Source organism: Aythya marila (genome assembly GCF_965140915.1).
Source record: "Aythya marila genome assembly, chromosome: 3".
Taxonomy (NCBI): Eukaryota; Metazoa; Chordata; class Aves; order Anseriformes; family Anatidae; genus Aythya; species Aythya marila.
The window spans coordinates 42,373,506-42,400,013 of record NC_139044.1 but is presented as its reverse complement, the minus strand read 5'-3'; the positions used below and the strand labels follow the sequence as shown (position 1 = coordinate 42,400,013).

General features: G+C 40.2%; 1 protein-coding gene across 1 annotated transcript; it reads left to right on the top strand.

Moving 5' to 3' along the window:
* The first annotated feature begins 4,799 nt into the window (after positions 1-4,799).
* On the top strand, positions 4,800-25,779 carry TSNAX (translin associated factor X). Its single transcript, XM_082757506.1, has 6 exons — positions 4,800-4,878; positions 5,591-5,698; positions 8,271-8,385; positions 9,981-10,111; positions 22,696-22,823; positions 23,996-25,779. The coding sequence occupies exons 1-6, from the start codon at positions 4,863-4,865 to the stop codon at positions 24,368-24,370; spliced, it is 873 nt and encodes a 290-aa protein (XP_082613632.1). The 5' UTR covers positions 4,800-4,862; the 3' UTR covers positions 24,371-25,779.
* Positions 25,780-26,508: the final 729 nt, after the last annotated feature.

Below are 26,508 nucleotides of genomic sequence, written 5' to 3'. Positions count from 1 at the left end.
GCGTTAAAAAGATGTTAGGATTCGTGTTTCACTTACTGCAGTTTTCTAAAGAAATGTTGATTCTCTAGGATTTGTTGATGTAAATAGATTATCCTGGAGGACAGGAAAATGCAGACTTCGTGCTGTCATTTTAAAGATGGGGTTGTAAATGCATAAACCTTTGTTAGTTTACTGTTTGTGGCCTTTGCACTGTAACAGAACAATAAAGTGTTCGGTCTTGTCACGAACACAATTTCATTACAATTCCAGTTATCAGGTTGGAGCTGACTACACAGCACAGAAGTCAGGGAAACAGGGCCAGAATTTTGGAGATGTGGTCAAGTAACAGGCTACGACCAGGTCACAGCATTGGCATGTGTATGGTAGCTTCAGTAAGGAGGTTTTCAGTCTTACCATCCTCAGGATTTTCAGGGCCATCACCCATGACATGAAGTTACATCCTGAGACTAATACTTCTTGACTAAGTCCTCTCCAGCTCGTTTTCAATTGAGCGCTACCGTACTTCATCTGCTTGTCTAATTCTGCAGCTCTGTATGGAAAGAGAAGTCACTGTCCCCTGAGAATCTTTATGTCCCCAACATAAAGATTCTGGTTTCTGCACCTGGACCAACACGTCCCTCAGAGTATGAGAAGGCTCAAAAGCCCTCTGTGGCGCAGAGGCTGCAGGTAAAGTCTGCTGGTGTGATACCAAGACATTGTTTCTAGAGCATCTGGGTATAAAAAGGGCAGAACTAACCGTATTACCATCTGAACAATGAAGTGAAACCTGGCCAGCACTGGTCATCGTGACCCTATGGAGCAGAAGAAACTTAGATGAAAGTACTGGCTAGGTGCAGGAATAAAGTTGTAAGGGAGTCTAGGTGGAAGACCACCAGCACACTGAGGAACAAAGGTGTGCACACAAAACTTCTTCAGTGCAAACTCCATTAACATAAAAATTCTCTGGCCCCAGCTGCGAATAAATCATCCAGAAGAAGTCCAATACACATAGCTGGTGCAGATGCAGCTACTTTTTTTTTGCTGCAAGGCAACCAGATTTACTTCAGTGTAAACATACCAAGTATCTCATCCTCTAACCTAATAAAAAGCAACAGATGATTCTTCATCTCTGCCTTGGGGAACAGGTCTACTAAGTGGCGTGGTGAATCAGATATGGAGAAAAGAGCCTAACAAAGTCCACAAAGGGCCCTGCGACCAGTGGTACCAGCAGAGTGCATGCTCGGGGAGAATTTATTTTCACCCAGTTTTCACCCAAAATTGCCATAGCCACTACAAATGCACCAGCCACTAATGTGAGTGCTGCAGAAGCCGGAGGGTTTTGCACTGTGTGTGTAGGAGGGATGGGTATTTCGTTTGTTTCTTTATCCCGCAGAACAAGGGAAGCTTCTTGTTGGGGTTTGGAGTCTGTCACTGGGAGTGGTTAATACGAGGCGTGCACAGTAACTTATGGGAAGAAGGTTCCCCTAACCTGTCATTTCTTGTGTGGGTGTGTTTTGCCCTGCAGCAACCTTAACTGCTTTTTAACAGAATATCTTGGTGGGAATTGTTAGGAAAGCATTTCTCTAGCTACCCGAGCCTCGCTGTGCTTTTTAGCCCTACCTATACCGCAGCATAAAATATTCTGTACATTGGGAATTCTCAAGACCTGATAGTCATCTCAGTGGTACCCAATTTAGACGGAATTACTTCTGATTTACATTGGCATGAAAGAGGGTTTTCCATATGTAATGTAATATTTTGCCTCTCTCAGATGTAGACACAAACACCATTCTCAGTCTCCTTCATACAGAGGGGTAGCTGCAGATGGATCAGATTAGCTCTTTTGCTAAGAACCATTACCTCAAACCTCCAGCATTGGAGAGAACCAAGAGAATGAAGGAGAATATGCATTTGGCACTGCTTATCTGAGGGGTACTGAGGACACTGGAAAGCATCTGAAACTCCTCAAGATGGGTAAGGCTCAGATTGGAGACTGTCACTTGATGCTGTGGGGACATACAGGTTCTTTTAGGGTTGCTGGTAAGAATGGGGACTGGCCACAGGGCTATGGTTATTATTAGAGCTCTATCATCACAGAAAAAAATAGCAAAACTTATTGATGTTGAGAACCTTTAGCAGGCAGAGTAACTTCTTGTTACACAGAATTTTTAGTAATTAGCATAGTTTTTTTTATCTAGAATTTTCAGTCACCTAGGCTTTTCTATCACTAACCCTCTGCGGTTTGGGTCAGATTCTTAATAATCAACACACGATACAATAATCATGATCTAGATTTGGCATACACCTAAAAGCACATCAGTCACTCAGCCCTCAGTGGAAGGCGATGATGGTGGAGGCATCCCCAGCCAGCAGGGGAGCACGGGTTTTGTCAGCCAGCAGCAGTTCTGGTCCAAGTCCCACACTGGTCTTTCAGCTGCTTGATTTTTTGGGCAATATCTGGTGTGCTGTTAGGCTTCCCTGTCCCATAACATCTGTATCACATCCTGGTGACCCAGCGCCCGGGCTTTCACAAGGCTGGTGGGCAACCTTCCTTATCACAATGCCGACACGAGGCTTTCCTGTTCTATAACGGGTGTCACCACATCCTGGTGACAACACTGGTGGGCAAATGTTCTTGTCACGATGCCAAAAAGGCAGGGAGAGAAAGGGAGTGGTCTATGTGATCACCATGCTAACAGATAACGGCCATTCACCTCATAAAATCCTGTTGGTTACGCTAGCCATATTACTGGGAGTGAGTAACAGGGGGTACCTAGGTCAGAGAGACATAGGTATATGGAAAATAGCATGCAAATTCTGCTGTGGTGTGACTGGGTTTGCCGTTTCTGATGAGGACTGCACCTTCAGACTGTCTTGCTTAGGTGACCTCCATTTTGTGACTCCCAGAGCTGAAGGCGACTGTTTTGTTTTTCTTTTGTTCGCACTCTTACTCCGTCAGCATCTTCTCCTAAACTACGACAACCCTTTTCTTTAGCCCACACGTTTTCTGTGTCCTGTCACTGTGGTAGAAAAGCCCAGAGTCTCATCGAGTTGGCAATTCCCCTGCCTCACTGAAGCAGCTAGAGAAGTAAAGGATCGCATCGCCTCAGTTGTAATGTGCAGGGAACTCGTGCACAGAGAGGGGAATGGGAGAGATGGGGGAGAAAGGTTAGTCTCTGCGCTTCGCTTTTACTGCTCCAAGGGTGTTGGTGTTGATGTAGATGCAGGATAAAGATAGTCTCACCTCGAATTCCTCCAAAGCAATTCTTTCATGTGGCTGCCTCAGTAGAAGGAAATCTTTATGAAATCGCCAGCGCACCCACCCAGACATAAGCCAGGCACTAACTGTTCATGTTTAGAAACAAACTTTCCCCATAGGTACATTATTCATCGCCCGTCACTTGCCAGTTTTCCCTTGGAAGACATAAACTAAACACTAGGATGAAAGGCAGCGTGCCGTCGGGTCTCTGCCTGTGTGTAGCAGCTGGATGGTGCAGCAGCCCTGTAGGCTCTGTCACACCTCTACGCGTCCACTGCCTCTGCGGTGCATTCCCCAAATCTGCCCTGCTCACAGGCTGCACGGTGCTCTGTGAGCACTTGGCAGGGTCCTGTGGCTTCCATGAGAATTCCCACATCCAGCTGAGTGAGAAGCATTTGCTGTTTTCAAACATTATTCCAGGAAAAGAGGAAATCATCCTCCCGAACCATCCTGCCAAAAGACTGCGGGCATCCCTGTTGCCTAAGAGACATAACAGGTTGTTGTTATAACAACTGCGGACCAGCTGACCTCCCGCTTCCTTTCGTCAGCCAGCTGCAAACATCCTCGGTCGTGTAACAGCCTCAGACCCAACATCTGACCCCGGTTTATGCAATCCCCCTGTGACAGTTTCGTAAGCTTTTTTGTCACTTCGCTTCACTCGGTCGTTTGTCAAACGCGCTCAGGGCTGGATCGCCCAACGCGAACGCTTCAGTACGACAGAGAGCGTTATGGCCAAGCCCTACATCTCCAAGGCAACCCCATGAGCTAAAAACAAAAGGATATGCGGAGCTAATTCCAGCTCGGACTGTCTGTGGTGTTACGAGACATCCTCCGGCTGGTTATTTAAACTGGGGGGGGGCATCACAAAGATAGCATTTCTCTCTAAAGCTATGCAGCCCCTCAGCTGGCTGTGTTTGCCCTGCACAGTGTCCAGCTGGGCTGGTATCAGACTCAGGCTTTCCTGGAGGAGGACAGCTTCGTTCTCCTTCAGCTTGGGCACCACTTCAAGGTGGCCTCTGCTGACAGCACTGCGGCAGAGCAAGCGCCTCACTGCGGGGCACCGGCTGCGAGCAGCGTTAGTGGAGGTCCCTGCCCAGGGCAGCACACCTCAGGGGTGAAGGGAGTGAAGAAGTTCCTGGGTTTTGCTTTTTTTTTTTTTAATTAATTTTATTTATTTATTTATTTATTTTCGGGTATGAGATCTGTTATGGACCTTGGATGCGGAGCACAGCCACACGCAGCCCTTGTGCGACATCTCAGTGTGATAACCCTAAGCGTCTGGGAAAACCTTGTCGGCTTGTCCCGAGGTTTCTCACTGTTTGTTAGTTAGTTAGTTAGTTAGTTAGTTAGTTAGTTAGTTAGTTTATTTATTTATTTATTTATTTATTTATTTATTTATTTATTTATTATTCCCTACCCTGACTCCTCACACCTCCCTTTCTCTCATCCTCTACAGCACCGAGCCCCGCCCTGAGGGCACTGCTGCCTCAGGGGTGTCCCCCCTCCCTCCCCTCCCGGGACTACAACTCCCATCATGCCCCGGGAGCGCTTCCGTCAGGCACCGGCGGGGCCGCCTCTCCGCGGGGGCCTTGGTGGCGGCGCGGCGGGGCCTGGCGGGGCGAGGATGAGCGGCAAGGAAGGTACCGGCCGGCGGGGGAGCCTCGCAGCTTTTAAGTGGTTTTAAGGAGCTTTCGGTTGTGGTCCCCTTCTGGGGGGGGGTTAAGGGAACTCCGCGTATTTGAACGGGTGTGGTTGGGCGCAGGAGTTGGCCGGGTTTGGCCCCCGGGGGCACAGGGCACGGCTGTGGCGGTTATAGCGGGGGGGGAGCCGTTAGAACGCGGGTGGCTTACCTGGGGTGAGGGAATGGCGAAAGGGGGAAACGGCCCAAAGCCGTTGGTCTGCTTGCTTACAGAAGACCAATAACATAAGTTACAATCAGTTATTGTACAATAAATCACTACCGCTTGTACTGGTTTTAATGATTTCTGTTAAGTTCTGCATCTAAAATACTTTCTTTAAAAAGGTATAATCCTGTAGGCCCTTGCTCACACAAGATTTGCCATGCAGCGGTGCCCTTACAGAAATAAAACATAAAAGGCTATGAACAGCTTATGAATAAAGAGTTGGGATCCTGGTGTGCTCATCCACTGAAATTGGTAGGGGTTTTTCTAGTTTTCACTAGGAATGTGGTGGAACAAGTGGCATGGTGATGTGGAGGTGACATCAGCTGGTAATAGGGGGTTACCTCATTCTATCTGCAAAATATGGATAGAAACATAAAGGCTCCGAAGACAACATTCTGAGGTTATTTATGTTCTGGCAAAACTTTTTTTTTTTTTCTTCTATTAATAGGATCGGGTGGGTTCAGAAAACGAAAGCATGACAATTTCCCACAGGGTCAAAAAAAGGAGGAAAAAGAGAATGTTAATCCGTCTTCGCCTTTGATGACATCTTTTAAATGTAAGTAAGAATTTGGAAAGCCAGTTTGTAAAAATGTGTGTTGTGGAATTTGCTAGGAATTATGTATTTAGTGTTGGAATAAGCCAACTTTTTCAGGGAGGGGGGGGAGATTTGAAGCTAGTTGGATTCCTGCTTCATACATTTAGAGCTTGGTGTTTTGGTTTCTAAGCAGTTAAGTCTCAAGAATTGGATCTGGCATGGCTGCACCTGACTCAGGACTTGTTCCCTTTTTCATCTTAACTCTCCTGTTCCTGCTGCCCACCCTGCTCATGCTGAACCTGATGCTAAGTAAATTGCAGAAATGTTCAGGCAGACAAAAGGTGCCCAGGTGCTTTGGTGGCAGAGAAATGTAAGAGACCTGCACAGGTGCAAAATCTCCACCATAGTGGTGACAAGAGGAGGTGGCTGCCAGTGGGGAGGCCGAGAAGGCTCTTAACTGTTACCCCTAGCTCTGTTGCACAGGTGACTAAGCTGTCAAATGTAAATCTGGATGCATTGTTTTGTGAGTTGTGAGCTGTTTATACGTGCACTTTTTAAGAATGGGAGTTTAACAAAGTAAGGTAGATCTTTCTGTAGACACTTATTTCACTTTAAGTGCCTTTGTAAAACTAGCTTATATTTCCATTTCTTTAAATAAGCAAATGTAGACTTTCCTCAAACCAAAGTGTTTTCAGAGGATTTAAATCACATTTAATTTCCTGTGAATTTAGTTTAACTAATTAAATTTAGCCCTGGCACGGGAAAGGTGGTCTTCAGAACTGAGAAGCCTCAACAGATAAAGGAAGGAGATGTAATACTGTGACCAGATTAAATCTCAGTGCAAAATTTTCCTTGTCTCCCCTCTTTTCTTTCGTGATGCTGAAAAGGGTGAAGAAGTAAGAGCTGGATGACTGTTATAGATGGTCCCTTTAACACCATGTAATTTCCTTGCTGTCTCTAAACAGATGTTTCTTTTTTTTTCCCCTGTATAAGTCAGCATGGTGGATGATAAACTTCAACCCCTGAATTTTTACCTTAAATAATGTACATACCCTTGTACTCTAAATTGAGTACAGTACTTTCAACTTTAATTTTTCACCCTCAAATGTAACATTTTTTTTGAAGTGCTATTAATTTGAATTCAAAAAAACCCTTTTTTTCCTCCTCTCCCATGTGATCCTGTCAGTGGTGTCTGGTGAATTTCAGAACAGAGTAAGAGAGGCAGTTTATCCTGAATTTTCAAAGATCCACGCTATGTATTCCACTGGTGCTTATACCCTGGAGTGATGGAATATTTCTTCTTGACGATAAGTCAGTGGTGGACTTAACTCTCAGAATTTGGTGGAGACACACCAATAGGGCATATGAAAGATCTAAAGATCAGGAGGAACATTTATGGCTTGTTCTAGAGGAAGATGGGGGAGAGAAACAAACAACAGAAAAAAGAGAATCCATTTTTTTGTCAAGGCAATGAGAAGTACAGGTTTTTAGCTTCATATAAACTTGCTTGTCTGTGAACTGCTATGTTTTTCTAAAGGATAGTCACTTGGTAGACCCTTTAAGAAAGTAACCTCTGTGTTTTTTTTTTAGCATCTCCTTGCACACTTTAACACCTCACACAGTTACGCAGGATGTTTAAATTCTCTTAAGTATCTATTAACAGTTTATTTAGTGGAATAATAGCCTATAAAATGTTAATGTTATATGTGAAACATTATTATTCATAGTTTTAACTAAGAAAAGTAGATACGCATACTCTCTTTCTTCATCTTCGTTCTAGTTAGGCAGAGAGAATTTACAGTAAGTAAATTAGAAAGTTAGAAATCTTATTTTAAATAATGTTGCTTTGCTACTTCCAGTTCTTAAAGATGTTAAAATACTTGGCTTTTGGCCAAGTCTAGTTCTGATATAAAATATAAGCTTTCTTTTCACTAGTCTGTTTGTTTTTAACTTGATGAGTCTTGTTTACTAATGATTGCAGGGTTTTATTTCTGAATTGTCTTTGTATATTTGGGTGAAAATCTAATTCAGTTTTCTGAACAGAACTATGGAAGAATAGATTTTACTATTTAAAACAAGTATTTTAGCTTACAGTGGTTTGGGCTGCTTAAAGAATCATCACTGTTGACATGTATTTAAACCTGACTTACTGAACAGAAGTGGTATTACTGATGAATTTTGCTATTCAAAACTGAAGTTTCATAGACATGCAGTTGTGTAAGGATACGGGTCCATTCCTCAAAGAGACTTTTGAAGAGCCAGAAGTCAGAGCTAGGTTCCTGCGTGCTTGTGAGTGTTCTGTTAGGCACGTTCCTGCATGATGGGACTTGCTGTATTTTGTTCAGAAATGATTTTGTGGCTTTGCTGTGTGGTGAGCCATGCGAGATGTGCAGGCAGCTGTCGCACAGCAGCTCCGGCAGGCAGGGGGCAATGGTGGTCTCCACAGCACTACCCACGCTGCAAAAAAGCACCCCAGAGAAAAGGCTGGTGGGGCTGAGCCCCACAGCAGTTCCTGTGGCACAGGATCTCTGCTTTTCTCCTACGCTGCGTGCTGTGCTAACCGTGCTTGTTTCTGTAATCATTGACTCCGCAGCGTTTCAGCTGGAGCTTGACACCAGGCATGACAAATACGAACGGCTTGTGAAGCTCAGTCGTGATATAACTATTGAAAGCAAACGAACGATATTTCTGCTCCACAGGTTTACCAGGTGAGTCACACTGAGAGCAAAGGTGTTCACAGAAACCTGGAAGCTGCCTTGTAGTGTTTTCTCTATTTGTGATGAATAGCTGCAGCGTTTCCTTGAGAAAGATTTAATTATTTTCCCATAAACATCCTTTAAGGTGGATATGAGGTAATGAACACACACTCCAGCTAGAGAATTAATAGATGCTGCTTCAGGTTTTGTAGTTGGTTTTACTGAAGTATTAAATAGGATCAAAGTAGTAGAGTATCTCAGCAGATGGGAGCTTTCCAGCTTCCAGCAAGCTGGGAGAGAAGAATGTGCACACTCCCTTCAGGTTAGCTGCCTCTGCTTCTACTTCCCTGTTTTGGTTTTTGCAACCCCAGCCTAGGTCATCAATGCAAGGAGGAGGGGGCAGCTTGGGTTGTTTACTTCACTACATTCTGCAACCTAAGAGGCTCGTGTGTGAAGTTTTGAGCTTCTATATATTTTGTGTCCTCGTGAACCTTCAAGCAATGGTTGAAAGCCATGGAGAAAATAGAAAACAGGAAAATGAGAAGCTTTGCATAGCCTGTTGTATAGAATGTTTACTTGTCCTACGTGTAACTGCTATCACGGATCTCCCTGTTCCTTCTCCCAGATTTATTTTTTCTTTCTTACCAGCACACTTCTGCTGTAGTAGCAGCTATTTATAGGTACTGTAGTAGTAACAGTTATAAATAGAGTTTAGGAAGTTGCTCCCTTTTTAAATTGGTCTTCTGCGAAGAGTTATTATGATAATTCTAGTAACTGCTACAGCCTTGATTGTAAATAGCCCCACTGCAGGGGCCAGGTCTGCTGGGAACTGGTACAAAAAGAACAACAAAATTCCCCTTTACTCTGAATTTTAGATACCTGTTTAAGATATTTGTGTTTAGAGGAGAGTGGAAGCTTCCCATGCTTCTATTTTTACTTCCCACTCCTTTGCTGTTAGCCATTAATGTGGCTTTACTTTCAGAAATCTGTTTGCTTTTGAACATTTCATTGAGACCAGTCTATATGTAGTCCGCAAATAGACTGCAAGCCTAATAGACCACATAGATTATTTAGGGTTTGGGGAGAGGTGATTTAAAAGGAAATCAGATATACTTGGCAGGTAAGTTTAGTTTATGCTCTTTGTAAATCAGATGTTTCAGTTGTTTCCTAATAACATAGGTCATAACTACTTTCTAAAACTCCATATGTATGTCACGTGTGCTCTGTAATATATTACAAAACGCTGACGTTTTTTAGAGAGGTTAATGAACTTCTGTAAATGCTGCTCATTTTCTGGAGTACTTTTTTGAAGCCTTTGCAAGTGTTTCTTATTGTTCCCTCTTCAGCAATTGTTACAATTATTATCTGGAATAAATATGCTACCAGAACTAGGTTTCACTGGTCAATTATTTTCACAGTAACAATCTGCAAAATCTTTCTTTTGGAATCTACAATAGGTGTTAAAGTTTAAACTTTAGTTTCTTTTTCCACTACATTTTTTTCTTGAAGTCATTGAATATGTATTAGTAAATGAAAATTTAACTTCTTTTCAACTGTTTGATCATATTCTGAAAGCTGCTTTTTCAGTTTCTGCTTTATGATTGCAGTGCTCCCAATGGGGAAGAAATACTAAATGAATCTGAAGTCAAGTTAGATGCTGTCAGACGAAAGATTAAGCAGGTTGCACAAGAACTAATTGGAGAAGACATGTATCAGTTCCACAGAGCTATATCTCCAGGTAAATTATTTTAAAATAGGGAAAATATTCTGTTTTGCACTAAACTCCGTTTCTTACCTAAAAGTGGTTTCTCCTCATGCAGCAGGTTTGAATTTAGCAGATATCTACAAACATATCTACAATACATATTCACAAATCAGGACTCAGATTCATCTTTGGTACTGGAGAGGCTATTGTCCTACAGTCCTGTTAGCACTGTGGTTAAACAAGAATTTGTTGCAGCTGGAAAGCTTTGGACCTTGACCTAAACTAAAGCTGGGAGTAGTTCTAACAAACGTACCGGCTGCTCCTCTGTGACTTAGAGGAGTATGTGCAACATGCTCGTTTACCTGAGCTGAAAAGGTTATAACTTGGGGGGTGTGGGGTGTGCATGCATGTGTGTGACTAACTCGTGAAATGACTCCATTGTGAATTGATAAAGTTAACTTAAAATCTCTAATTAGTATTTTTCTCTTCTGAAGACTTGGAATATGCTTCTGTCTAGGTGCTCCAAGCATTAAATGACAGTTTATACTGCCTTTACTAACATCCTTGAGATGTTAAGTATCAGTGCTTTCATCACTTTTGCTGACAAATGACATTTCTTTGCTACTGAATCTGATTCTTACCTAAAAGTCTTTTGCCTTGTTTGTGGCAACATATGAGTAAAATCTGTAACTGCTTCTCTGACATACTGGTTATGCTATAAAACTATCTTGCATTTACCTATCTTATTTTAGACATACTGGAATCCTGTATATCTTTTCTTGTTCGGGCAAGACTTCAGTTGAGGAGAACTGAAGATCTGCCCCGATTTAATTGTCTAAAAAGAATTCTATAATCCAGAGGGAATACATCTGTGGAGAGAAGTATTTTACAAGATAAATACTGCACAAGTTAACTTTTACATAAACTTAAGTTCACATAGATAAGTGAGTCAGCTCTTAAGTGAACGTTCAGTTTGGAACTTCTGAAACAGAACGAGTTTGCCGTGCTAGTTTTCTGTGACTCCAATTCCACAGCCACTTGTGGTGCGCTGGGTTGTTCGGATTAAATATGAGTAGTTACTCTTAAAAGAGCCACGTACAGCCTGTGTGAATCTTGCTGCTATTTATTGCTTAGTACTGTAATGAGGCAATGAAAAGGAATAGATGATTCAGAACTCTGACAGTACAAGTGACCTCAAATGGTGAATAATGCTAGTTCAAGTGCTTGGATTTTCATTTTAAGTTCTGTTTATAAAAGCTGGGAATCCTTTCATTCAGTTTTATGAACACAGTTTTTTGAAAAGTTTTTTAAGACCTGTAAACTTGCCTGAAAAACCAGTGAAGTTAGTCCCCTGTGACTCGTGTAGTATTCTTGGCTATCTGTGTAATGGCAGCATTTGAGGTGTGCTACCTCACGGATCTTTGTGAGACCTCACAGTACAAGCTGTCAGCCTTGCCATGTGGGCAGAATTATTACAGGGTAACCAGTTACCACACTCAGTAGCTTCACAAGAGTTTTATTTTCATAGTATGGGGCTTCCCATGGGTAAATTCAGAGCCATACCTACAGCTGTTTTTACTGAGGGGAAGCTCACCTGGGATTAGCTAACATTAATCTCAATGTAAGAGTATGCCTAAAGAGCAGATGTATGGGAACTTTTCTTAACTTCTATGTGTACCCGTGTCCTATAATGTAAGGGAACAAACCTTACGCTAGGTTTCTACTTCCAGATTTCTCCTCTGATTAAAAACAAAGTTGTTCTTAGATATTAAAAAATACATCCCTGCCAACCTGAAAAGTTAGTTATATATGAAAGGTATGTAAACTTGAGCCAGCAATAACAACTTAGGAAAAAAAAAATTAGCAAGAAGTTTCTGTTCAAGCTTGCTTTGTTTAGTAAATACTCATACACAATTAGCTACACTAATTTTCCTTCATAATTGATTTCTGACTTACATAAAGATATCTGTCAGCATCAAAATGGAATGGAATAAGCTCTTCAGAAAACAACTGAAAATATCCTATCAGGCACAGATCAGCATTTCTAAAACTTGTCACCAGTGTTTTAAATATGAGCTCTTAAAATGTGTATGTCTCTTAAAATGATAAAGATATATCTGACCACAGTAGAATGGGCCAGGTTATGATAGACCTCTGCTACACATGTAAAACATACGTGTGTGCCACTGAGAAGACAAGGAATGCTTTTAGGCGTCATTTAAATGAGCTTGTGTGTATGACAGGTATGAAATGCAATCTTTTAGCCTGGGCTTTGCCCTCACCTTGTTCATTGAATCCTCCACTCTTCAGTTAGTTGTATGGAAGGAAAAAAAGGGGATGTGCAGGCTTAAAGACTTGTAGATCTTGACAGAGCTGATGCTGGGATCAAGGAGGTGACAGAGATGTGAAGATGCTTGCTGTCCGGATTATGAAGCTGAGATAGAAAACCTAGAGACATGAAGAAAGAAGGGACAGTTAGGTAAAGAAAAACAGTGAGAGGGAATGCTGAAACCCCATGCCCCCTGCTGTTTGGGAAGAACTGTAATTGGGAGGGAAAACAATGATAAGAATTAAGAATGCTGCTTTTGGTTTTGTTTTTAAGTCTAATGTTTTAATTGTTGCTTTGCTTTTTTCACAGTGGAAGCAGTTTGCATGCCTTTCTGAATACAAAGCTAGGAAAGGTGCTAGATCTTTTGTCTTCATGCATTTCCTAGAGCTGTAAATCTTGGCTTTCATCTAGTTTTCTATACTGACCTTGTGTTTTAAAGAAATTCTGGAGAACTAGTTAAAAGTTACACTCTTTTTTTCTTCAAAAAAGAATAAAGAAACGCCTACGTCCCGTATCTCAAAAGCAGCATGTCCAATTAACCTCATACTTCCTAAGAATATTCTCCTTTGTCTTGAAACCAAACATGAAACATCCTCCTGTTCCCCACCCTACGTCTCTCAGAACGAGTAAAAGGGATCAAAACTGGGCTTATAATGGAAACTGCTGTAGCAGCCTTAACTGGGGAGTCATAACTGTCTGCATAATAAAGCTGCCTAATACATATTTTATTCAGTATAATAACTGTTAGCCTATAAATAGAACAGTACTATGAGTATAATGCTTGGGAATATTGTTTGCCACTTGCAATTGTTGAATGCTTTTTTTGGGGTTACTCCAAGCAGTTGTTCTTTTGACTTGAAGATAAAACAATTCTGGCAGAGCACTAAAGGAGTTTCATGCTTTCCCTCATTAAGAATAGTGCTAATGGCACGCAGGACGTTTCCCCAAAGGACACTTGCATGAGCTCAAACACTGAGTATAGCACTAATTGAACAACAACAAAAACTGATGACTGTTTTCTACACGTTTCTTAACAGTACAGATTGTCCCAGGGGATGATTAAACAAGCAAACAAAGAGATACTGAAATAATGAAGTCTTTTTTTAATGTGGAGCTCTTCATTTGTTCTGGTAGAAGTGTTCGGCTTTGTTGATATTTTTAAAGCTTTACTATTTGTAATATAGAATTCCTGCTCCTTTGCCCCACTTCGCAGTGTATACCTTATATATCCTGTGAGGAAACGTGTACTGTTGCTTTAAAATCCTTGTGAGGTGCTGTGCGAGAAAAGGGCCGAGAATGTTTTTTATGAATTTATGGAGCGAAGGGAGGAAACTTTTCAGGATTATATATATAAACTCTAAAATATTCACGTAAAATGTCAGTAGTAGACAGGAAGAAAACCTGTGTAAGCTTTAAAGGCCAGAAAGGGTATGCCCTGTGACGTTTTAGGATTTATACAACTATTCTAAGTACGATCTAAATTTATTCTGTATAAGTACAAAGCTTGTCTAAAGCAGAGGGGAGCCAAGAGATGTGCGATGGGTTGGTGTGTGGGGATGAGTGGGGTATCTTTCTAACATGAAGTCTCCAGCTGATTGAAGCTTTACTCAGTTTTTTGTCCCTTAGCAATACAGGATAGGTGCAGTGTGAGAATAATAAGGCTGTTGAGGTGTTACACTGTTTTCTCAATGGCAATTTGTCCGAGAAAGCTCTTAGGAGTGATAGTTTAAGCTGCACGTTGCTGTTTATACAATGAGGTCATTAGGTTCTGCTCGGAGCAAGCCTAGGTGTGGTGTTATCTGCACAGCTGGTAGCAGTGCATAAAACCTGGTGTGGAACGAGGAACCCAGATTTTCTGGGGGGCTTCCTCACTAACGCAGCGTAGGGTGGTGAGAACGTGTAACAAACGTTGCTGGCCGACCTTGCTGTTTGCTGTGTGTCTGTGCTAGCAGGAATGGTGAATGGGGTGCATTGCACAGAGCAGCTCATTAGCTCTTTATCATGTCTGCACTTGCTCCGAATAGGATTAGATGATGAGGCTGTAAAATGTCAGCACCTTGTCAAAGCTATTGCTCCGTGACTGCTGCTGCCCATGATGGTGCGGGAAGTTCTGTGTAAAAGTTCAGCATTGACGCAGTCTAGCTCACAATTTATCTTGTGCAGGCACTATTGGTGTTCTGAGAGAACGATATAACGTCACTTATTTTTGTCTCCTCTCTAGTCCCATCTAGAGTCGCTTCAGGAGTCTAATCATACAGCAACAAATTACGTTGTTGCGTTGGACAATGTTCGTTTAGTCTGCATGGATGAAAAGGAAATACTTTAGTTGCGCTAGAGGACCATATTTTAATTTCATTATGCAGTACTGCCAGACTTGATGCTGTAAGAAATAATATGGAGATGGGCGAGGTCTGTCCAAGTAGGCTAGATTTAGATGTCCTAATCACTTGTTTAAGTACTATTGTTCTTTTGGTATTGTAAAAGGGATTCTGCTTAGAACACAAACTAAACGAACAGTCCGTGTAATGACTTTTGTATTACCTGCTCTTTTGTTCTTACCTTTTTCACTCACAAGATAGAAAGAACATCTTGTACTTGATCTATGCTAGCTGCCTTTTCCTATATATATATATATATATATATATATATATATTTCTAAAAGAAAACCAATGTTAAGAACAGTTCTGCACATCAGAAACAGTAGAACTTTTTGCTTTTACAGTTCAAAAACTGTGATAAAATGGGTGATGTACAAAGGAAAAGCTTTTTACTGCATGAAGAAGGGTGTCGTGGGTTGGAAATGTCTCACCCAGGAAAAAAACTTAAATACACCTAAAACATGAAAGGAAAGCTATCCATGAAGGAAGCAATCAGCTTTCTGCAAGATGGTGGGAAAACATAATAACACAGGAACAGGATGTAGCTGAAGAATTAAAGTTCATCTCTTTGCTGCTGTGGGTGAGAGGTAAAATGCCAGAAATGGAAACAAAGTTTCCTGATTATACTGAAAAATTAACGGAATTTGCGGTGAAGAAGCCAATATTTATTACATATAACTTTGTTAATTCCTCTGCTTGCTTTCTTTATTGCTCCATTTCTCTGATGTTCTTGCACTGCCAAGTGTGCCAACAAACTGTCAGACTGATTCTCTTCACCCTGCAAGTTGCTTATTTGAAACTAGATATCTTCAGATTGTTGCATTTTACTGCCCTTTGTTTATTTCTGTCTCATGCCTTTTTTCTAGGTTCTTCCAAGGAAAGTAAACGCTCAGCAATTGCAAAGCCTCTCGTGTTTTATGTTCTGCTGCAGGATTTGTACATCCGTTCACAAAAACTTAAACCTGGGAAAATGAATGTGGGTTGGACATGACCAGTGCTCACACAGAGCATGCCATGTTTGATGGAGGAGCTGTTGGGTTCACCATACTCCTTAAATTCAGCAGCATAAGAGCAGCTATATACAATCTCCTAAAGATGTGTGCTATGGATTGGGCCAGGTTTTCATTTCCTAGTTCTAACATAAGATCTAACTGTCCTGAAGCTCTGCAGCACTATTACAGGAAATACTGCTGTTGTTTACGTGACAGTCTGAAACCTGTGACATTGTCCTTTAATTTAGTTTCGTAGTTAGCAAATGGAGGAGTCCTTGTGTAATGACTCAGGAGTTGTTTTAGATCCTCCAGCTGTTAACATCAGTCATTCACAGACCAGAGCTCTCCAGCCTTTATGGGAACTGAGTGCTGCTGGAGAATTAGAGAAGATTAGAGAAAAATGTACACTCCTTTTTATGTTTAAAACCACACAGGAGAATGTGTCATAGAGAAGCTCCATGACAGGAAACAGCTAGTAGAGCACATCATCATTAGGTTTTTGTTTTACAGTCACATGGTGAGAAATAGGGGTTGGTGGGTCATGATGTGCCTTTTTTGTCATCTCCACTGATCTGTATTTATGAGAATATGTGGCTACCATTAGGACTTCTGATCAGGTTAGGTTAGTCAGGACTTTCACACAGAAAAAGCCTCATCTTGAGGAGGATTTTTTATTGGGTTTAAACTGAGAAAGCTGTGTTGTGGTAGGTGCTCTTCCTTCTTTGATCATCGAGCATACTGGCTGACTCAGAGCTTCCTTTCTTTGGTATCTGAACAGTTGCCCTCAAGGCTGTTATTAGTGTAAAATTTGCCCTCTAACTGAATGACTTTAAAACTGGATATCAGTTCTCAGAGGAACTGGAGGTAGTCAAAGATCAGGAAGACTACTTGTCACAGGAATTTATATATATTTAAGAACTCATGTAGAGCATTGGCTCATCTCCAGAGTTTTTCACTTTTTCTTTTTTTTTTTTTTTTAAAAAAACAAAACAAAAAACCAACCAACCAAAAAAACCCTCAAGAACAAAACATTCTGTTAAAAAGTAACCATGATACATCCCTTGGTTCTTCAAGTAGTCAAAATAAAAGGTTGTGAACTTTTCATTCACAGTGAGTCATCTACAAGAAAACTAGCATTTATCATATGTACACATGTTTCTAATAACAATAACAAAAAAAGACTCAAATTGTTCTCTGCAATGAGAGAATAAAATATTCTCTGCAGGGTATTTGTGCCTGTTTGAGAAATGATTTAACTCACAGGCACCCGTGCGTATTTAACAGTGAGCATGTATTTGTTTATTCAGTTATTGGGGAAAAAAGACTAATCTTGGGTTTTCCTTTTCCCTAACTTTGGTGTGTATTCAACTTTAAGCAAAGTACAAACAGTCCTAACGCTTAGGCATCTGAAACGCAACATTTCAAGGCATGCAGCTAGAAGGGAACAGAGCCTTAGGGTGGTCGTGGATGAGTCAAGTAGCAACTGAATAATCAATAAAACATTGGGCTTGGTGAGAGAAGTTTGCATCAATTTAGTTATTGATTTAAAAGTAAACCAGTTTAGACAGATCACTGCCGGATTTAACATACATTCTTATTTTAGTAACATTTTGTTAGTAATCAATATAAGGTAGCACAAAGTCTATTTCTCTGTCAAACTTTCCCATCTCTGTTTGCACTGATTGCCAAACTGATTCAAAACTGAATTGTTACAATGGAGCAGCATGTTTATGCCAATATGGATTTAACTGTGTTTTTCTCTTTCCCAGATCCTTTCAAAATTCAAGGACTGTACATATGTCTCCCTGTCATAGTGACTCAGGTTTTGAAGTATTACTCAGTGAATGGAAATAGCAGAAGTATTATTCAAATTTGTAACCTTTTATGGACATTTTGCTCTTGTGATTTTATTTGTATTTGCTAGTTACTCCCATTGTATAAAATCTGTTCCTGAGTGGAATTAAAATTCTTCTAAGCCTTTTTCACAACAGGATGTCTATGTCGTGAGCCTCTCAGAGGATAGCTGGCTTCATACTCTTTCTGTATGCTGTTATAAAATTAACCTTTGACTTCACACTCACAATCAACTAAACAGCTGTTGGATTGTTTCACAGCCGCAGTTTTAGATTAATTACTTCAGTTTTTACCACTTGTGTGTGGAAAGAGAACTGTGAATCTAGGGAATTGTTGCCAAAGCTGCAGACAAATTGAAATGGCTGAGGTGTGAATTGTCAGTTTCATCTTAATAGGATGCTAACTTTAAAGCATAATGATTTAATTTGTATATTAATACTTTAAAATTTATTGCTTGTACTTATTTCAGTTGATATACTTGGTTAATTAATTACTCATTTTACCAGTTCTCTTATTCATTGATCAACAGGCTAGTAGCAGTGGGTTCTTTAAATCTACCATCTTTCCCATGGTCTGCAGAGTTGAGTAATAAAGGCTCTCAGTTTAACGTTTTTTTTTTCTCAGTTTGGAATTTCCACAAGAATGTGACTCCTTTTTTTCTTTTTTCCTTTCCTTTTTAAGAGAGGGTAACCTAGCAGCTTAAATGTGATCAGATAGAGTTGCGACTGTTTGGATTTTGGAATGAGTTTGCAATTGGGTAGTTTCATGTGACTCTCCTCGTAAATAATGTACCTTACCCATCATATTGTGATGCCAGAAGAAAATAGTTGTAACTAACTGTATATTTTCCTACCATCTTTCTGGTGGCTGCTTTTGGCCTATGATTTGTGCATGGTTTAGTGGAGGAGCAGGGGAAGATAACACAGGCTGTCATCTACTTGTTTCCTATCCCTTAACAGAGACGGCAAGTTTGGGTAAAAATATGTAGAGAAAGAGGAAAGCGAAGGGTTGAAGGGAGAGAAGGAGATTAGCTTAAGAAGAAATACAGAGATGAAGGTTGTTCAGGAAGCTAACCGCATTGACATTGTTAACTTCAAGGACTGAGAGGCATGAAATCCGTTTTAACCCATTTTTAACTGCTGAACTGATGCTTAAATGAGAATTGCAGAATCACAGGATGAATGAGGTTGGAGATCATCTAGTCCAACCCCCCTGCTCAAGCAGGGTCACCTCGAGCATGTTACACAGAACTGCATCCAGGTGGGCTTTGGATATCTCCAAGGAAGGAGACTCCACAACCTCTCTGGGCAGCCTGTTCCAGTGCTCCATCACCTGAACTGTAAGTTGTTTTTCGTATGGCAATGAAACCTTCTGTGGTTCAATTTATGCCCATTGCCCCTTGTCACCTATCACTTGTCACCACTGAGAAGAGTTTGGCCCCATCGGCTTTAGATTGTTCCCTCAGGTGTTTACAGAGGTTGATAAGATCCCCTCTCAGTCTCCTCGTCTCTAGGCTAAACGGGCCCAGCTCACTTAGTCTTTCCTCATAGGACAGATGTTCCAATCCCTCAATCATCTCAGGGAAATTTGAGTAAATTAAATGTTAGGAGGAAACTCACCTCTTGTTCGATCTGTCATTCAAAGTTAAAATTTCGTGCATACAGGCATATGCATATGTATATATATATATATCAGGTAGGATTACATTTTTTACCTTTACCTGACTCCTCCAGTTACAGAGTTCATTACCCATTTTTAAAGCAGAATTACCTTTTCCTACCCCTTGTGCATTAATTTGACTCTTGGCTTGAGAGCTCCAATGACTTGGGTTTTTGAAAGAATCCTGATTTCTTGCTAGTACAACACTGAGTTTCTTAGAAAAACTGCTTATCTGATATTTCCCAGAGTTTGTATACGCAGACAAGGGTAAATATCTTTTACATCAGATGATTCATGTGGAAAAAAAATGCACAATTTTTCAGGCACAAAATCTCCATTATAGATAGGTGCTCAGAAGATACCTCAGTGTAACTTTCCATTTCTTATGTAGAAAATATATTTTCAAAATATGGAAGAGTGTGTGACTAACTTATCACTAGTGCAAGCTGTTTGTGTAAATGTAATAAAATATCAAAATGTTTAAGTGTTACCTTACATTTGTAATATTAACAAGTGCTAGTGGAAATAATACAACACTTTATTGTTTTTTTGTGAGTGCATGCTAGAAAAATATTGCATAAAAGTAGCTTTACGAACGATTCTATTACTGGCAACTCAATCTGTAAAGAAGCCAACTTTGGAATAAATCCAAAACGAGCACAAGGGGAAGGTATTGTTGGATGGTGTAGTGAAATGGGATGGGGTTTTTCACCTTGGGGATTATTTGCTGAAATTAGCGGATGTCCTTCCGTTAAGCTAAAACATACCGTGTTTAAACATCCTTCTACCTGCACATGAAAACACCTTATTTCAAGGTCTGGGGTCATTAGGAAGTTACGTTGTGGCTATGTCTGGAAGAAGGGCTTAAAATACTAATATTTTTTCAGGGAAGTCGTTACCAGTCTGTTTGCGATGGTAACAATGTCAAATAAAGTTTTGTAAGGCTTGCTTATAAATACAGGGAGGTAGATCTGCTAAGCGTGAAAGGTAAAAGCAAATGACAAACCGTAATGTGTGCACAACTTCTGTATGGTGGTGTTAAACTGGAGTGAAAATAGTGGATCAAGGCAGATTGGATGGGAAGAGAGGAGGCAAAAAATGTGGGCATGTGTATGTCTATATAAATATATATATATATACACACACAAAGAAATATAAGGAGGAGCCAAACAGCCTGGGAAAGAACAAAATATGTGTGGAGGAGTTAAACTGCAATGAGTTAAAGATGGGAGTTAACATTGCTTGAGAACATATATTGAGAAGTTTGGGAGCTGATTTGATCTCTCTGAGAACTTGGGTAAATGCGAAGTTGATTCTTCATAGCTGGTAATCTCCACGGATGGCAGAGAGATTCTCACAGATGTCATGTTAAGTGCTGCAGTATGGTAGTTCATAGCTTACCCACAGGAAAAGCCAAAATGTCACAATGAATTACCGGTTGTGTTATGTCAGTACAGTAAGTCAGGAGAAGAATGGGTGATGAATCTACCCCTCTGCAACTTCTGAAGTTATTAATCTTAGAAGATTCTGAATAGCTTTTCTCCAGTACTCTTCAATGACTTGTGCCCAGAATGCTTTACCTGAATTCAGCTGATTAAATTACTGCATTTATTTGCCCTTACAGCTGTGTACAACAAATAGTTGTAGTAGGATGTTCTCACTTGGGAACAGCAGTGTTGTGTGTGGCTCTGGTTGGTGGTTCTGCTTTTCCCACTGCTGCTGTATAGAAGCGTAAAGGGTGTGTACTGAATTGCATCCACTCACCCTGCAAATACATATTTTAAAAAGAGAAAATGCAGGTCATTCAGCATACGTTACTATGATTGTAATGTGAAAGGCCCACAGTCACCTTTTCCCTGGAGGTCTCCTCCAGTTTTCCTGGGCGTTTCCACTTTCCTCTTTTATTCAAATCGATGCTCCCTTCTTTTTGATTTAGACTTTTTCTTTAATCCCAATGAAGAATAAATTATCTGCTTATCTCCATAGGCTGAGATCCTTGCCCTGTAGTGGTCAGCTGGGCTTTTTATCGTTATTCTAATGGAACCAGGATTCTACTTCTGGTACCCTTGGGTACCTCCAAATTTTCTCACTTTACATACTGGCAAAGCTACTGTCTAAGCCTAGCCTTCTTGCATGATGCCACAGTGTCACCTCTCTGCTTCTTCCAAAGTGAAACTATCCCCTTAAAATTGTTCAGAATTGTTCTTCTGCTAAGATTTGTCACGTTACAGTCTGTTCCTTTCACTTCCTCTTTTGGCTCTCTCTCCGTCCCTAGGTCAGATACACATGTATTGTTTTTGTCTTCAAAACTTTTTAGCTTCATCCTGCCATGGCTGTCTGCTCCAGGTTCATTTCTGCTTTTTTTTTTTTTTTTTTTTTCCACCAGCAGTGCCAACATCAATCTTCCGCTCATGAACTTTTCCCGCATGCTTCCCCCAAACCTGTCCTGTGCGCAGAAGGAAAAATTGACAGAACCTGTGAAATCACTGTCTGAACATTCGAGCTCTTTTATAGATCTCACCTGTGCTATAATGCATACTGAAAATCACCATCTGTCAAGTAGGTAGTGAGAGGCAGTTGTGACAGGTGGCTGCAGATGGCATATAAAGCTGGTACAAGCTATATTTGTTATCCTATCGTTATTTCCTTGCCAGTACACCTTTTGTTCCTCCTGCATGCCTTATTTTTAGAGTGTAAGTTCTTTTGGACAGAGCTGTTGCTCATCTTGCTGAACATCACAGCCTTGTCTGGTTGTTTGTGTGTGTGTGTTTTTTTTTTTTTTGGTCTGGAGTTATTTGTAACAATGTGTGCTTTGTCCTGAACACAAATTTCACCTATCCTGAATGTTTTAAGGAGCTTATTCACTAATTCCTACAAAATAAAGAACTGGGAAATTAATTTTAAAACAAGTATTTACTGCTGGTCATAACATGAATTAAGGGAAAATTTTCTTTATGTATTTTTTTTTTTTTCAAATCAGCTGTCTTGCCTTTGACTTACTTGCAGTCTCTCTGTACTATGTCCCGTGTCTGTGACCTCATGAAACAGTGATTTGCACTCTCCATCATACAAATGCTGTATTTTACAAGCTTCGCTATGGGGAGCTGCTGTTCAGCATGTTTCTGAGAGTAATGTGATGCTTTGTACTGATATTACAGAAGGATCTGAATGAAAAGTTTGCTTGGAGTAAAAACTTGAAGATGTTTATCTGCTGTGCTTTTGGTCTGATGTTTGTACTTCAAAAGTGTGCTACGTTAAATAATGATCCAGTGTTATTTCTGGATTGTGTTCTTTTTCTGCTAGTAACCTTAAAATAGTTTTACTTAAAAGATTTCTGAAAAAAAATCAAGGATGGATCATTACTGTAAAGTTTGAATTGTTAGCTTATTTATGCTGTTTTTGCAGGACTTCAAGAGTATGTTGAGGCAGCTTCATTTCAGTATTTTATTAAAACACGATCTTTAATTAGTGTTGAAGAGATCAATAAACAACTAGTATTTACAGCGGAAGACAAGGAAGAAACAACAAACACGGTAAAAGTTTTTCTTTCCTCATGTGACAAATATCTTTCAGAAATGGTTAATGTGATGACTGGGCTCAGCCACATTTTTGGCATCGGATTAAATAAGGCCAGTGAGTGGAATGGTGTTACATAGGCATGGGGGCTTTGACTCGCTTATTCAAAACTTATTTAGTTTAGTGGTAAACTAAATCAGTGGGATACGAGTTTGTTTATTTCACATCACCTTTATTTAGGGCAAACTGAACACCTAGTAGGCAGAACCATCCAGAATAGCAAAATACTAAGAAACAAGTATAGAAGAGGGATTTTTAACGGCCAGACACGGTGCTTTTTTTCCCTTCTTCATTCTGTTAGTAAGATACTTGCAAATAGGGCCAGGTTTTTAGCTTACGTTCTCTGGTTCTTACCAGTAGTGGTACAGTTATTTTCACAAATTGTGAAGTTGTTAACTTCTGCACACACACTGCAGACCAGATGGGTGAATTTGAGTGGATGCTACATTGTGGGAGCAAAGGAATAGAAACAGATGTATGTTATTTCCCATCCACCACTATTTTGGAAATAAAAAGTATTGGAAACTTGAAAAGCAAACTTGTCACTCTGTGATGACTTCTCTTCATGAAATATTTATTTAGATAATGTAGTGAACTAGGCTGATATAAAAATGATCTGAGAGAACTATACCTATCAACTTCTTCTAGAAAATGTTTTGAAATTCAAGATGCTATTACAAAATGATATGACTTGTTTTTGTAATGCAGGCTCTCTTGATTCTTGATTGCTTTGGTAGCTTTGGACAGAGTATTCAATGAAAATTTAAGTCTATTAGGCTGAGATCTGAGCTAAAAAAAAAAAAAGACATATGCAAATAAACATTGGTACAGATGCATTTACTCTGCAAATAAAGGTGATAGAAGCACGGTGCATTTATTGTGCTTATCAGAATGGAAATCACATCTCAAATGGAAAGGATGCTTTCATACCTTACAGCATGCTGGAGGGAGATTAGCAAATAGTACTTCTGAAATCAGACTGTTAAGTGCCACGCAATTTCAGTTTCCAGAATGTTTGTAATTACCATTGCTTTACAGTTGCATTAGAGAAACTAGTGTATATTTGAACCATTTTGCTCTGCTTTTTGCCTACTTGTCTTTACTGGGCTTTGTTCTGATCTGTCCTCAGACCTCCAGTTCCCAGGATAAGCAACCACACACTTGGAGCCTGAAGGTAACACCCGTAGATTACCTGCTGGGAGTGGCTGACCTAACTGGAGAGCTGATGCGGCTGTGCATCAGCAGTGTCGGAAATGGTGACATTGACACACCTTTTGAACTGAGCCAGTTCTTACGTCAGATCTATGATGGTTTTACTTTCATTGGCAACACTGGACCTTATGAAGTATCGAAGAAGCTGTATACCTTGAAACAGAGTCTGGCAAAAGTAGAGAATGCCTGCTACACGTTGAAAGTACGGGGATCTGAAATCCCAAAGCACATGCTGGCTGATGTGTTCTCCTCCAAAACAGAATTGATTGACCAAGAGGAAGGTCTGTCTTAAAATAAGGAGACTGTCACAGCCCAGAAGGGGAGAGGACTTGCATAGATAAAGCTTATTAGTTATGGTTTGTGGGGTTTTGACTCCCAAAGCTTTCTAGTTAGAGACACTTTTAGTTTTATCTATGAGAAGATTGTTTGCAATAGTAATTTGTAACCAAAAATACTTTTTATGATGTGCAAGAGAACAAATGTTTGACTTTGTCCTCTCAGCATGGAATTTCCTGTATTGCTCCATTGTATCCCCTTTCAGAATGACCAAATGTTCCCCAGTGGTCTGCACCAGTGGCTGTCCGTTGTGTGAGTCACCTCAAACTGGTGTGGTCACTACAATCAGTTTCCAGCAACTGCAGCAGTGAAAAAAATGGTTAGGTACTGTTTTATCAATAGGTTTCTGCTGAGCCCTGTTTTCTTTGTATTTGGTTTCTGTCCTCAAGTACTGTCTAAAACAACACACCTATGTGTAAGTTCATCCCTTGACTTGAACCTGAGGTGGTCTCGAAGGTGCCATGTAACGTAAGTTTTCTCTGACTAATTCTTTTAAGCATGAAACTGAAGTTAAGTCGACTTTTCGCCAGTTGGTAATGAAGCTAATTACACCAGGTAAATACTACCGTGCACTCATTATTCTGGGGCTCTGTTTAAATTGAGCCCTCTTTAAGTTACACAGGTTCTTTAGATGTTCTGATATGAACTACAAAATCCATAAAAAAATTGGGGAATTTATTTATTTACATTTTCTGTAACACCTTCTAATGCAGAATCTGTCATCTTTGCCAAGTATTCTTAACACGCAGAATCTGGTGGTAGGGCAAGCACTTCTTGTGTCAAAACAAGCGTGGTGTTGGAAGTCTGTTCTCCGTTGTTTGTGCTGCCCTGAGGACCTCCAGTGGGGTTGGACTGGTATAAATGAACGAGGGCAAGCCAAGCTTTAAATATCTGTTAGCAGGAACTATATCATGTGCATGTTCCTATGGAAAGGAAATTGCAAACAGAAATAAGGCAGACATTCCGACTTCCACATTTATCTTTGAGGTGGGTATGTCACTATTGGCAAAAAATCAGGGCTTTCTGCTGGTGTCTGAAGTTATGGAAGTCTGATAATGTACGTTATGCTAAAGGAAAGCAGATAAAACAACATGATCTTTAGACTGCAGGAAATAGGCCTCCCAACTGCAATTGAAAATACTGCATGTTTTTTATTTCCACTTCCATATGCTGTGATACTGCCAATATTTTTCCCATGAGCGTGTCCTGAGTAGCTTGGATCATCTGATATATGGACAGAAATGGGTAAATATGTTTCTGTCACATTTTTCCATTGTTTCCATATAAAGCAATAAGTGGTGGGTTTAAAAAGGAACGTTTTTTTCCTATTGTTTACTACTTTTTTTTTACAATAAATTCTGAAAAGCAGTCACTGCCTGTGTGTTGGTTCTTTTGCCTGTCAGTCCTAGTCGTAAATAAAGGTGTGAGTTACCCACTGATGCGCTTTTTAATCACAAATAACTTTTCACTCTTTCACTAATTTTATTCAGTGAAGTCTAAAAAGCAGCTAGGTTTGAAAATTTGTGTAATCTTGCATTTTAATTTACTTTTTTTTGAAATTCAAAGGATTCAAATGACAAAACAAGTTTATCACTGGAATAAATCTGCAATGGTACCCATATTTTTCCCCTTGTTTCCCCTCCTTTTTTTTTTTTTTTTCCCCTGATTGGAGGAGGTAAAAGAAAGGAGAACACCTATTGATAAGGAATGTTTATTTTTTTTTTAAATGCAGCTAGTATTTCAGTTGAAGCAGGTAAGAGAGTAGTGCTGTCTTTTAGCACAGCTAGATTTGCTTCAAGTAATTGCATATTAGGATGATGCGCGTGAAGTGAAAGCCTATAGTTATTAGAGGTATTGTGTGATATTAAACAGTCCTAGCAGCTATCGGGCAGAAATTGAACATTTTCATGGCACAGTTTGAAAAGGGGTGGGATGAGCGATATTCTCTGTAGCCATGAAATGAGACCCTGCTTTAGTCAAGTAACTATTGCTTTTGTACAGTCATTCATTATTTCAAAAAGATACATGAAAAGTATTTTTTTCTAGCAGACTTTCAAGTAGAGGGTCCTTCAGAAATTACATTTTGGTTCTAAC

Coding starts and splice junctions, on each gene's coding strand:
- TSNAX (XM_082757506.1), top strand. Junction 10,112..22,695: donor CCACAGAGCTATATCTCCAG/GTAAATTATTTT, acceptor CTGTTTTTGCAG/GACTTCAAGAGTATGTTGAG. Junction 22,824..23,995: donor AGGAAGAAACAACAAACACG/GTAAAAGTTTTT, acceptor ATCTGTCCTCAG/ACCTCCAGTTCCCAGGATAA.